At 59.6% G+C, this 13,472-nt stretch overlaps 1 protein-coding gene across 2 annotated transcripts; it reads right to left on the bottom strand.

The window, feature by feature from the left end:
* Nucleotides 1-2,182: 2,182 nt before the first annotated feature.
* On the bottom strand, nucleotides 2,183-13,122 carry LOC308225625 (uncharacterized protein C15orf39 homolog). 2 transcript variants are annotated; one of them, XM_080626658.1, is made up of 4 exons: nucleotides 12,999-13,122; nucleotides 4,398-8,832; nucleotides 3,872-3,905; nucleotides 2,183-3,659 (listed from the first exon to the last, which is right to left on the bottom strand). In XM_080626658.1, exons 2-4 carry the CDS (start codon nucleotides 8,770-8,772, stop codon nucleotides 3,656-3,658), a joined length of 4,413 nt encoding a protein of 1,470 aa, XP_080482784.1. In that variant the 5' UTR covers nucleotides 8,773-8,832; nucleotides 12,999-13,122; the 3' UTR covers nucleotides 2,183-3,655. The 2 variants fall into 2 exon arrangements, with proteins under 2 accessions (XP_080482784.1, XP_080482783.1); XM_080626657.1 differs by having other exon boundaries at nucleotides 2,183-3,655.
* Nucleotides 13,123-13,472: the final 350 nt, after the last annotated feature.

The following is a 13,472-nucleotide window of genomic DNA, read 5'->3' as shown; positions in this document are numbered from 1 at the left end:
CAGGGCAGGGGAGGAGCAGCCGTGTGGTCCTCACCCATACCAACCTCAGGCCTTGGGCTCACCTCTTCCTTCTGCCCATGGCAGCTCCTCGCTGTGGCTCCAGCAATAGAAGCTCCACTGGCTGCAGACTGAGGAGCTGCAGGCGCGCTGCTAGGAGCCCAGGGAGGCAAGGTGCTGGCTGTGACCACAGCAGCAGGCTCCGAGCTCACAGCCAGGCTCAGATCTGCTCTGTGGGGCATGGTCCAAGGGCCAGGGGATGCCCCAAGGGCTGGTGTCCGGTCATCTCTGTGCTCCTCCATCAAGCTGTGGCTCTGGGAGGGGATTCCTGTCACGGTCCACACTGATCCTGCGCTGTCCTCGGAGCTCCCCTCAGGGTGCCAGGGCTCTGCTCTGCCCACAGCCTGCTCCAGATCATGGACCGAGGTCACTGCATCGTGTGAGCCTGGCTCTGTACCATAGGGACTTCCTGAAGCTGGGCCATGCCAGGAGCCAGGGCTGGGCTCACCCATGGCCTGGAGGAGCTGAGTAGAGGTGTCAGGCACCCCTGTACCAAGCCACTGTGCAGGGGATGGTGTCAGAGCCACTGCTGTGCTCAATGCAAGTCCTTCCTGGTCCCTGGGTCCGAGAAGCCCCAGCAGTGAGGTCTGAGCAGTTGGTGTTCCCTGGCTCCATCCCTCAGCGTCCACACCATGGGTCAGGCTCCATCCCTCAGCGTCCACACCATGGGTCAGGCTCCATCCCTCAGCGTCCACACCATGGGTCACATCTCCTGGGGTGCCCACCGAACCCATCAGCACCCTCCCATGCTGCTGCATCGCTGGCTCCTTGAGCAGGTCCCCATGTGTTGCCATCAGATCACCACTGGTCTCTCTCTGGGAGCCTGGCGAGTCAGGCCAAGCATGGGACAGTGCCAGGGAGCCCGAGAGGGCAGCCAGAGCCCCCAGGCCATAGGGGAGGGCAGTAGCAGACAGGCAGACACCCAGCACCAGGAAGGCTTTGCACCGCAGCCCACCCGCAGCAGCAGCTACATGGGCAGCAGGAGCCACAGCCCCTTCCCTCTCAGCACAGGGGATGGGTTTTGGCTGCAGGGCAGCAGTGTCCATGGGGTCTGGAGGTCCTACCCCTCTGCTTGGCTCAGGAGAGGCCATGGGGAGAGCCCAGCTGTGGAGAGACATAGAAAGGACCTTAAGCTGGGCCCCTCCAAGCTGCCCCCAACCAGTGACAATCCCACACCCAAAGCATCCCCCACACCGGAGCCAGGGACATGGTGCCCCTCACCAAACACCTCCCTGGTCTCCAGCAGCACTGAGCAGCTTCTCCAGCTCAGGAGGCTTTGTTCTAAGGCTCAGCATCACCCAGGAAGGCTCCTGGTGCAGAGCAGGGCTGTAACCAGCCTTGGGCTCAGCCATTACCCCATTCCCTGCCCCAATCTCATCCCTGATAACCTCACCAGGGTCCTCCACCACAACAGCACCACTTACCTGGTAATACACAAGGGGAAGAGAGCACCAAGCTCCCCACCCAGCCCCGTGCTTTTATCCCATTGCCAAGGCTCCATTCCAGCTGCTCCCAGTTCACACCCAAGCTCATTTGCACTGCCCCAGGTGAAGCTCTTTCCCTCTGGAAGGGTCCCAGCTTCCCTCTGCTCCTCATTAAGCCCTCGGCACGTTGTTTCCCAAGCACCAGCCTGTGGATGTTTCCTATAACCTCATATTCCCCTGCCAGGCTGGAGTGATTTGGGTTGGAAACATGGCTCGGGGTGCCTGGCTCTCAGGACCAGGCAGATATCATGCTCCTCATGGAGGTTCATAATGGATAGGGACCCCAGGGGACCGCTGCCATCCCTGCTGCAGACACCTCCACCAGCACCCTCCTCCCCAGCTATCATCTGGGGGGGCTCAGGATGTTGCCTTCATGGGTGCTGGGATGTGCTCACCAATGGGTGACCCATGGGGCACCTCAGCAGGCCACAAGCTGGACCAGTGGATGGAGATGGGCACATCACTCATGGCTTCTTGCAGGGAGAAGCTGGCAAGTGCATTGCAGGGGGGACCCAAACCTGTGGCTCTGTCTGTCCAAGCCAGCTGGGCGATGCTGGGTGTTGATTTGGGACCCCCCTTGTCCCTGGAAAGGTCCCATGGTGCCCATGCTGGCAATTAGAGGCTGAACCACGGTGTTTGGAAATGAACCAAACCCTTTTATTCAGGCAAGGCACCTCTTAGAACCCATGTTCTTACAAAACATTAAATAAAGTGAAGGAACTTTCTTCCCTGAACCTCTCATATATATATATATGTACAAAAAATACAGTATTATCAACAAGCACTGCTTTACAATGCTATGCACACGTGTGGATGGCAGGGGAGAGCTGCATCCCTCCTTCCCTATCCCCTCCATGGCCAGTACATCCCAATGGGAAACCAGAAACACATGGATCAAAACAGAGTCTCTGGTGGGCTTTTTTGCATTTTTAGTTGTTTTCCTGGTTTAAAACAAGTATTTCCTGTAGTGGAAGACAAAAGAACAATAAATCCTTGTTTCGTTCCTCCGCGCCCAGGATCAGCCGGAAGAACACCCGAGTGTTGAGTTTGTAAGGCCTCTGCTGTGTCCTGCTGCTGCAGGCCGGGCAAGGGGGGTGCACGCTGGCAGGATTCCTCCTGGGATGCCCATCAACTTTCCATCAGTCCATGGAGGGATGAAAGCATCTCTCCTCCCAAGGTCTCGCTGCATCGCTCCCCTCTCCCGCCCCTCCGGCATCACCACACCTCCGTCGAGGCTGTTCCCAAGCGTGGGTGCCCCATGTTCTCCATTGGGACAGCTGGGATGTGCGTGGTGCAGTGGGCTGAGCTTCTTTAGCTGCCTTTAAAGCCTTCTTGCAGCTATTTTGAGCTCCGATCGGGACCGAAACCCTTGGCCCCAACAAGCTCCCACTGGTCCAGCGCAGCAAACAGGAGAAGCCACGAGTTCAAATAAACCACAAGTATAAATTACTCTGGTTTTATACAAACCCCACATAACCCGAAGGCAGCGGCTCCTTATAAAGGTAAATTCAGAACAGTTAAAAAACGTCTTCATTTAAAACAAGAAGAAAATCAGTCCTGGCACTCCCGACGTCGCGGTTCCCTTGACCAGTCGTGGTGGGTTAAATCTCCAGAGCACTGTAAAGATTCAAGGCCAGGAGGAAGGTTCCTTTATTGGAAATGGGGTGCATAAAGCAGGAGAGGCGAGTTAGAGCAGAGAGGAGAGGATGTGGTAAATCATTCCTGCAGCAGCCAGCTGTCCTCCGTGGCCACTGCCATGCTCTTCTTGGAGCTGCTCCATTGGAATTCCAATCATTCCCTCCTGGTTCTCCAGCTGCAGCCGGGCTGGTCACGGATGGAGGTGGGAGATGCTCTACAAGACGAGGCATTGAAAGAAACGCAGCTCCAGCTGCCGTGAGGGGCTTGAGCACATCCCTGCGGGGACCACACCAGCCAGCGAATCACCCTGGAGCATCCCTGGTTCCAGGCACCAGCATCCCGGGAGGACCTGTCCCCATCCTCAGCATCCGCATCGTGAGCGGCTCAGCTCCTGCTGTGGGCACATTCCTTTGTGTCTCCTTTTTCTCTGTGCTATCCATGGCTAGCACTTTGCCATCAGAACCTCCATGCCAGGACTACCTGGGAGAAGAAAGCATGGTTAGGAAGGGCAGGGTCTTCACCTCCTCATCCCAAATAATGCCCCCTCCAGCCCAGCAGAGCCACTTTGTGCTCCTCCACAGCCAGCCCAAACTCCCCATCATCATAGCAAAAGCACACAAATACACACACAGTCACGGAACATATAAATCCTACAAACACATCCAAAGACATCCACAAGAAGAGTTACCTACTTGGAGGGATTCTTGCCAGCCTTCGAGCTCGAACCTGGAAGAGATGAAGCTGTTGGCAACAGCCTTGAGCAGCAGCAAAACCCCCCCGGTATCCCCAGAGTGACTTTTCTCATCCCCCGGCTCCATCACCACTCCCCAGCTCAAGCCTTTCGCCTCCATAACCCACAGGGGAAAGCTGAATCACCCAGACTGGTTTGGGTTGGAAAGGGCCTCAAAGCTCCTCCAGTTCCAACCCCTGCCACAGGCATGGACACCTTCCACTAGAGCAGCTTGCTCCAAGCCCCTGTGTCCAACCTGGCCTTGAACACTGCCAGGGATGGGGCAGCCACAGCTTCTCTGGGCACCCTGTGCCAGCGCCTCAGCACCCTCACAGGGACCAAATGTCCACTGAACCATTGGGAGGACCAGGATGCTGGGGGACAATGCAAGCAGATCAGCTGCATCTGGGAGGCAGATGGAGCTGGAGCTTCCCTGGAGGAGCCCCAGGGTGTCCCCAGCCCTCCACAGGAGATGTCGGGTTACTTACTGAGCTGCTGCTTGATGGAGTTGTGCCAGTGGAGGTTCAGCAGGTCCGGGTAGATGTCCGGGAGCTGCTTGAGCGCCAGGAGCTTCAGCATGCGCGAGGTGCAGCTCTTCAGCTCCAGGTCCCTCAAGTGCCTCTCCTCCGAGAGCGTGGTGGGGCGCAGCTCCACCTTGTGCTCCTGCAGCACTTGGTCAACAGAGATGCCAGGGAGCTTGGGGAAGAGCTTCTCCTTCACCACGTGGATGGGGATGAAGACAGCCCCTGCCCGCACCACGTGTGGGAAAGGGCACTTGTGAGTGAACATGAACGTCTCCAGCTGGGACAGCAGGTTGGCGAGGAGAGCCGGCACGTCCTGGAAAGCCAACCAGACCTCCTTGCCCTTGGCGGCCTTGTGATGCTCGGCGACCCTGGAGCCGTTCTTGCCTTCGAGGAGGGGGGATTTGGGCACCGCCTCCCCCTGCTCCTCCTCCGGCTCCGCCTTCTTGAGCCACTCCCGCAGGAGCTGCGGGGAGGAGCGGGCCACGGAGCAGGAGAGGAGGTCGCAGAGCCCCGTGTGCAGGGCGCTGAAGTAGTGCCCGGCAGAGGGCAGCGGCACCGGCTCCTCGCCCGGCGCCGCGCAGGGGGGCTCCGGTAGCGCCATGGGGCTGGGCTGGGGGCCGGGCGGCGGGGAGGCAGGGGGGGAGCTGCTGCAGGGCGGTGGAGGCGGCGCTGGGGTGCACTGCGGGCTGCTGGGGGGAGAGGGAATGGTGCTGGATAGAGCAGGAATGGTGCTGGATAGAGCGGGAATGGTGCTAGAGAGAGCGGGAATGGTGCTAGAGAGAGCGGGAATGGTGCTAGAGAGAGCGGGAATGGTGCTGGATAGAGCAGGAATAGTGCTGGATAGAGCAGGAATGCTGCTGGATAGAGCAAGAATGGTGCTGGGTAGAGCAGGAATGGTGCTGGATAGAGTAGGAATGGTGCTGGATGGAGCAGGAATGGTGCTGGATAAAGCAGTAATGATGCTGGATAGAGCAGGAATGGTGCTGGATAGAGTAGGAATGGTGCTGGATGGAGCGGGAATGGTGCTGGATAGAGCAGTAATGGTGCTGGATGGAGCGGGAATGGTGCTGGATAGAGCAGGAATGGTGCTGGATGGAGCGGGAATGGTGCTGGATAGAGCAGGAATGGTGCTGGATAAAGCAGTAATGATGCTGGATAGAGCGGGAATGGTGCTGGATGGAGCGGGAATGGTACTGGATGGAGTGGGAATGGCACTGGATGGAGCGGGAATGGTTCTGGATAGAGCGGGAATGGTGCCGGATGGAGCGGGATTGGTGCCGGATAGAGCGGGAATGGTGCCGGATGGAGCGGGATTGGTGCCGGATGGAGCGGGAATGGTGCCGGATGGAGCGGGATTGGTGCCGGATAGAGCGGGAATGGTGCCGGATGGAGCGGGATTGGTGCCGGATGGAGCGGGAATGGTGCTGGATGGAGCAGGAATGGTTCTGGATAGAGCAGGAATGGTGCCGGATAGAGCGGGAATGGTGATGGATGGAGCAGGAATGGTGCTGGATAGAGTGGGAATGGTGCTGGATGGAGCGGGAATGGTGCTGGATGGATCGGGAATGATGCTGGATAGAGCGGGAATGGTGCTGGATGGAGTGGGAATGGTACTGGATAGAGCGGGAATGGTGCTGGATGGAGTAGGAATGGTGCTGGATAGAGCAGGAATGGTGCTGGATGAAGCGGGAATGGTGCTGGAGACAGCGGGAATGGTGCTAGATAGAGTGGGAATGATGCTGGATGGAGCAGGAATGGTGCTGGATAGAGCGGGAACAGTGCTGGATGGAGCGGGAATGGTGCTGGAGACAGTGGGAATGGTGCTGGATGGAGCAGGAATGGTGCCGGATGGAGCGGGAATGGTGCTGGATAGAGCGGGAACAGTGCTGGATGGAGCGGAAATGGTGCTGGATAGAGCGGGAATGGTGCTGGATGGAGCGGGAATGGTGCTGGATGGAGCAGGAATGGTGCTGGATGGAGCGGGAATGGTGCTGGATGGAGTGGGAATGGTTCTGGATAGAGCAGGAATGGTGCTGGATGGAGCGGGAATGGTGCTGGATGGAGCGGGAATGGTGCTGGATGGAGCGGGAATGGTTCTGGATAGAGCAGGAATGGTGCTGGATGGAGCAGGAATGGTGCTGGATGGAGCGGGAATGGTGCTGGATGGAGTGGGAATGGTTCTGGATAGAGCAGGAATGGTGCTGGATGGAGCGGGAATGGTGCTGGATGGAGCGGGAATGGTGCTGGATGGAGCGGGAATGGTGCTGGGTGCAGCTGAGGGGGAGCGCAGGACCATGAAGGAGGCTGAGCTCTGGAAGCTCCTCTTGGGCCAAGAGAAGATGCTGACCAGCAAGGGCTCCATCTGGACCTGGGCTCCCTCTCCCCCTCCCGCCTTCCCCTCTGCATCCTTTTCCTCCTCCTTCCCCCCTTCCCCATCCAGCACCCAGGGGCTCTCCCCGGCTTCCACCGCTCTCCTCTTCACGCTGAGGTCCAGCACCTCCTCCTCAGAGCTGTCCTCAGAGCCCAGGGCCTGGGGCACGGGCTCTGGCTCTCCAGGGACCCTCCTGCGCCTGCTCCCTCCTCGGCCCTGCACCAGTGCTCTATGGACAAGCTCCTGGCCGGCCGTGGCGGGCACCGCCATGATGGGCTCCTGGCTGCCCCCCGTGTTTAGGGGAGCCGTGTCCCCCCACAGGTGCTCCCTACAGAAGGAGGCAGAGCCCTCGGTCCCCTCCAGGAAGTCTCCATCGGATGCCAGGCTGAAGACTCTGTTGATCACTGGCATGGGTGGGGAGGGAGGACGAACCTCGCTGTCCCTTGGGTCTTCCGGCCCCTCTGGCTGGGATGCAGATGAAGGAGAGGTGAGATCCTTGGCTGCATCCTTCACCTTGCAAGCATCTCCTTCCGTTATGGTGATGAGAGCCAGTGGTCCCTCATGGTGGGTCTCCTGGGGGGCCAAGCTGGCTCTTCTCTCTGGCTTAGCAGGCTCCAGCTTCCCTAAGCACCTTTCTCCTTTGGGAAAGGCCTCTGGGATCCCACCAGAGCCCCCAGGCACCTCCTGGGTGCAGATGGGTTGGAAAGCGCTGCTGTGCTTCACCACCACTGGCCGATGGGGACCTTCTGCCTGGTGCTGCTCACATCCCGGCTCCATGTGGGCTCTGGAGGTGCTGGATACAGCCGTGCCACCGGGACTGAAGGCGAAGCTGGAGCTCAGCACGTATCCCTCTTGCCTTGGTGGTTTCGCATCCCTCGGCAGCGCTGCTGGCTTGGGAAGGGGCGATGCCACCGCGCTGGCTGCCCTTGGCATGCAGGTATCCGAGGGGTTGGGAAAGTATCTCCATGGGGCTTGGGGCTTGAGGTACGTGCCGGGATAGGGCTCCCTGCTTCCCTCGAAGCCAAAGCCTCTGTAGGCACAGGGCTGTGCCTCCCTGTGGGGTGCCCGTGGTGGGAAGAGGAGGGGAGCTTTATGGAGGGACGGGTAACACTCGGGTGGCCTCTCCTGGTACACGGGGCTGGTGGCGGGTGGACAGAGCTTGTGCCAGGGGTCCGGGCTGAGCCTGTGCATCTCAAGCACCTTCCTCTGCCTGGGGGGGCTGTCATCCAGGAACGGGGATTTGGGGGGGCTCTGGTACTGGTGAAAGGCAGCGTAGTAGGGGGAGAAGGAGGCCGGGGAGCCCACCTTCTCCCTGGTGGGCAGCGCCATGCCGGGGTGCAGCGGTGGGAGGCTGGGGTCGGCGTGGGGTCCCCTCCTGTGCTCCCTGGGGTGGAAGGGGTGGCTGGCGGCAGGCAGAGCCCAGTCTGCATTGCCTGGTCTCTGCTGCAGCGGCTGAGCCACCCTGAGGTCCATGAAGTACACAGGAGCCCTGTACATGGGCCTGGGGACAGCCAGGGTGGGTGCCCTGTTCACCATTGCCGGGTGCTTCACCAGGAAGGGGTGCCCTGGCCCAGCGCTGCCCCACTTCTCCCTGGCCACCACCGGCTCCGGCATCAGCCTGTCCGTGCCCATTTCAGCACAGGGAGGGGGCTGCAGCCCAGGCCCCACGCTCTCGGGTGGGTTGGGGGGGCAGCGCTCGCCTGGCCCCTCCACCGGCACGGGCTGGCTGCCGGCACCGGTGCCGTAGTGCAGGCGAGGAGGTGCCAGGCTCCGGCGCACGTGGGGCGGCTTGGGGCCATCGGGGCTCTGCAGCGGGCAGGCAAAGTAGGAGCCCTTGTAGTTGAAATGGTTTTTGGAGCCGGGTTTGCAGTGGCCCGTGGGGAAGCTGGCACCGGGGTCATGCTCCAGCCGAGGTAGCTTGATGAAAATCACAGGGTCCAGAGGCTCCACGCTACGTTTTGAGGCCATTTGCACGGTGCTGCCGGTACAGTGCGCGGGGTGCGAGGTGGGAGAGGGGAGCTGGCCTTCCTGAGCGGGAGAGAGGAAACAAACCGTGAGCACAGCGCGTCCCCACGGCGAGCACACAGCCTGTGGTGGGGCAGCAATGGGGTGACAGGGGCTGCCAAGAGCCCCCCAGAAGTCACCTTGCTATGTGCTCACTGGAGAAAGCATGTTGCTTCTCCCAGCTCTTCCTTATCTAGATGTGATGCTCAGCATCACACTGGGAGGCTAAAGGAGAGGAGGAAAAGTCCTGCTCATCCCAGCGTCAGCCTCTGCCAAGGACAAAAAGGACTTGTTTCCCTTCTCCCATCCTCCTGGGAGCTGGCAGAGACCTTAAACCAAACCAACCCACCCCAGCTGGGAAGCAACATTAGATCCTCAGTGGGGAAGCTTGGGATCAGCTCATGGGGGCCCTTCTCCCTGGTCTCTCCTGGTTTTGGGCTTTGGCCTACAGCATGCGTGCCAGCAGGTGGAGCTGGCAGACCGTCCCAGCACTGCCCTGCATCCCCTTGAGCATCCTCTGAGCATCCCAAGGATGCCCCCAGCATCTCCAGCCATCACCAGCATCTCCCCAGTACCGCCCAGCACCTCCTGAGCATCTCACTGAGACACCTGAGCATCAGGTGAGCCTAAACACCATCACTGACCCGTCTCCCAGTATCCTCCCAGCATCACCTGAGCATTGTGTACATCACCCAAGCAAGCCCCAAGACCTGTTTGGGCATCGCTGGACCACAGCTCAGCATCCTCAGCATGGCCAAACATCACCCTGCATCTCCAAATGTCACTCAGAATCTCCCAGCACCTCCCAAACACCACCCAGCATCCCCCAAACATGGCCTGGCATCTCCCAGCCCACGGTTGGAACTACTACAGCAAGATCTCGTGTCTGTTCACACACACACATACACACCCGTGGTTTCTTTTTCCTTTCTGTGGCAGGAATTAGGAAGCAGAGGAAGAGTGTGGAGATAAGATAAAAGCCTTGTCCACAGGAGGGAAACGGAGCTGATAACTGAGGAGACCTGTGAGGGTGGATAAGGGATCCGAGCATGGCTGGAGCCCAGAGCCGCACGCAGCCCGCTCTGAGGAGCACCCCACTGCCAGCTCTCCATGCAGGCAGAGCCCTGCCAGGCCCATTCCAGGCACAAACAGGGCTCACGGGTCCACCAGCCCCCCAGCTGCAGCTCTGCCCCCTCCATGGCCCAGGCGGGGATCAGGGGACAGCCCAAAGCCAGTGCTTTTCCCCAGAACGGCAGCTCTGGGGTGACCGAGCAGGCTGCACCCCTCCACTGTTCCTTCAGGTTGGGCTCCTCTGCCAAACCTCACCAATTCCTTGCTTTCCAGGGAGGATGCTGCATCCCTGGACTCCTCTGGAGGGTCAGTGCAGTTGAGAAGGAAGCTCCTGTCCCCACCTGCACCATTAGAAGCAGCTCCCCAAAGAAATGGGTTATGGGATGACCGCATCATTTCCAAGCTTTAGCGTTAGGAGCCTTGCTATAGGATCCATAGACATCCATAGAATCATGGAATGGTTTGGGTTGGAAAAGAACCCAAAGCTCCTCCAGTTCCAACCCCCTGCCACGGGCAGGAACACCTTCCACTAGAGCAGCTTGCTCCAAGGCCCATCTAACCTGGCCTTGAACACTGCCAGGGATACCAGTGCCAATTAAATTTGCCATCTCTTAGATCCTAGGAAAATGCTCTCATCGGGTTGAAAAATGGGGGAAACCCCTGAAAACCCCCAAACTGGCTTATTTTCCTTTCCCCATCCACCCCAAGCCCAAGAGGGGTGTCTCCAGGTGGCTGATGTTTAAATCCTGGGAGATGCTGTGTGTGATTCCCTTCCATGCAGAGATGATGCTCAGGGTGGGACAGAAACCCAGGATCTTGTGACTTCTGACATTTCCCCTTTTCCTGAAGCTCAGGGATCTACATCCCCCGTGGTGGGGACATTGTGCAACCAGCCATGCCATTGTGTAGGATTAGGTGACGCTGCAGGATTTGGTGTCATCGGCAGCGCTGGTGCAATCACCCATTTCCAAACCCCCACCGCAGCAGCAGGAACCCCCCTTCAGCAGAGGAGGAAGGAAAAGGCCTCATAACCCCGTTACAAGGAGACTTTTCCCCTCGGGAACACCGATGCAGTGGGAAAGGAAAGCAGGGGTGGCCAGCTCCAACTTCCAGCCACAGGGATGCAGAACTGAGCAAGTCACCTCCCAGCTGCGGCCTGAGCCGGGCACGTGGGTGCTCTGATGTCTGATAAGGTTGAGCTCAGTAACCTCATTAGGGCGAGGGCACTAATGGGCTCTCTCTATGAAATACACTGGGGCTTTGCCGGGCTGGCGCCATCCCCACACCTGCACTGTCTGCCCCAAGAACATGGCTCTGCTGTTGCCATCACCATCAGCCCGCTGGGAATATCCCCTTGCAGCCTCCTTCCTTCCCCCCAGCCACGGGAGAGCTGTCAGGGCTGGGGGGGGCGAAGGGTTGAAAGGGGCACATGGAGTTCGGGGCTGGGGGATGCCAGAGTCAACACTAACACATGTGGCCCGCGCTTGTGATACCGAAATCCCACAGCTGGCGAAACCAGTGGGTGGGTTAAACACAACCCATTCATTCTTCCTTTTTAGTACTTTTAAACTTGTTTTTCCCCTCCCTCTTCTTCGCAGGGGGTTTCCCATGAGGGGCTGTTTGGCTGGGAGGGAGAAAAGTCGAACCAAACGAGAAGGAGCACGCAGCATCTCCCAAACGGCTGCGTGCAGGCGAGACCTCCCCGATAAGCGCTCGCAAGCCGCAGCCAGCTTTATCTGCATCGTTTCGGGTGCTGGAGGAGCACGGGAGGGCTCCTTGGCTTGTTAGGTTGCTCAAGCATCCCTTTTTGCTCCCGGAGCTCGTCAAGCGCGGCCGTGCCCGTTATCGCCGGCGCATAGCACACGGCTCCCCGGCACTTCCTCCCCAGGATGCGATGCCCTAACGCGGCAATGAGAGGTGGAAGCCTCTCACCGCAGCCTCCCGCCTCCTCCATTGCCACGTGATGCGGAGAAACAGCCGCCAGCTCACAGGGATCAAGAAACAAACCCCAAAATCTCCAAATCCCGCTGGCACCAGGACCCCCGAACCCATCCCACAGCACCCCCCCAGCCCCAGGGGCCGAGGGTCCCCAGCGGAGGGGGCTTTCCCCGTGTCACCACGAAGCATGACCGTGTCCCGCGGGACGAAGGTGGTTTCCCGTCCGGCTCTATCACCGGTTCCACAGTCACGGGGACGCTGGGTCCCTGCAGGGGGGTCAGTTTTCCCACCTCCCCGATGGGTTGGGATGAGACCGCCAGCAAGGCTCCCCCGTTGAGGCCATTTAGGGGAGCAAACAAGAGGCCTCAGCGGTCCCAGCTCCCCCATTCCAGACCCTATCCCTCTTCAGAAAAGTTTGCAGCTCCCGAGCTTTTCCCAAGGAGGCAAAAGCCCGCTTGGAGCCTTCACTCGGACCAAGCCACTTGCTTTTTAAGGCAGTATCCTCAAGGAATGCGTGCAGGAATCCCTTGCTCGCACTGCACGAGGTGATTGTTCCTCAAAACTCCCCCAGAACAGTCACTTTTATACAAAACCCCCTTAATTAAACACGTAGCAGCCAGCACAGCGACTGCCTCCAGAATAGCTGAGTATTTAAGGGGTTAAAACCTTATCTGTGCACGAGTAAAACCGCATCGATCCAACGCCATGGGTGTCACGTCCCAGGCTGGCCACAGGCACCGCAGTGACACGCTCCTGCCTAGCCACGAGGTCCGGGCTGGACGCCCGCGTCCGTCCTTCTGTCCTGTCCACACGATCACAGCGTTTGTGTAGGCAACGCTATCGCAATCACCACGATAACCATTGGCGGGTTCCTGCTCTCGCAGCGGAGCGAAAGCACGTTCGGCCCCGCGGACACTTCGCTCATGTGGCTGATGCCCAACGCGTCCATGGGGAAAAACAGGGGCCAGGCTCCGGAGTGAGGGATCTAACCCGCTAAACCCCATTTTTCCCTGCATCGCACAACCACAAAGAGATGATTTGGAGCAAAACACCCACACAGGGTGCACGAAAGCGCGGGGAAGGCCTCCTGCAGCCATGCCCCCGGCCAGGGGCTGCACCCTCCGGGGGTCCCCGCAACGCGCTGGCTCCGGTGCGCTCCCCTGGCCCCATCCCACACTCACCTCCGGCTGAGCAGCGGTGCCTCCCCCAGAGCATCTCTACGGGGCCGTGAGGGGGGCTCGGCGGCGGGGGGGGTCCTGCTGCCGCCTCCCAGCTCGATCGGCAGCGTGCATCGTGCGGAGGAAGTGGGAGGAGGAGGAGGAGGACGGGCAGGGAGGAGGAGGGCTGGGTGTGCGTGTGGGCCGGCCGGAGGAGGGGACGGGACGGGACGGGATGGGACGGGATGGGATGGGACAGCCAAACCCAGCCCAGAGCGCCACATGTGCAATGAGCTGCTCGGGGCTCTGCCCGCCCAGTCCCGCCTGACTCTTCGCTACAGGGTAATCCTTCCCTCCAACCGCTCATTACGGGGAACCTCTGGTATAGAAGGGCTCCTATTGCAGCAAGCCCCCCGTTATGGAGGAATAGCCATATGGGGAGTCTATACTGGGGAAGTCCCATTAAGAGACTTCATCATACGGAGCCCCCACTATGGG

This window comes from Psittacula echo, assembly GCF_963264785.1.
Source record: "Psittacula echo genome assembly, chromosome: 10".
Taxonomy (NCBI): Eukaryota; Metazoa; Chordata; class Aves; order Psittaciformes; family Psittacidae; genus Psittacula; species Psittacula echo.
The sequence above is the reverse complement of the archived record's forward strand: the minus strand, read 5'-3'. Positions and strand labels throughout refer to the sequence as shown.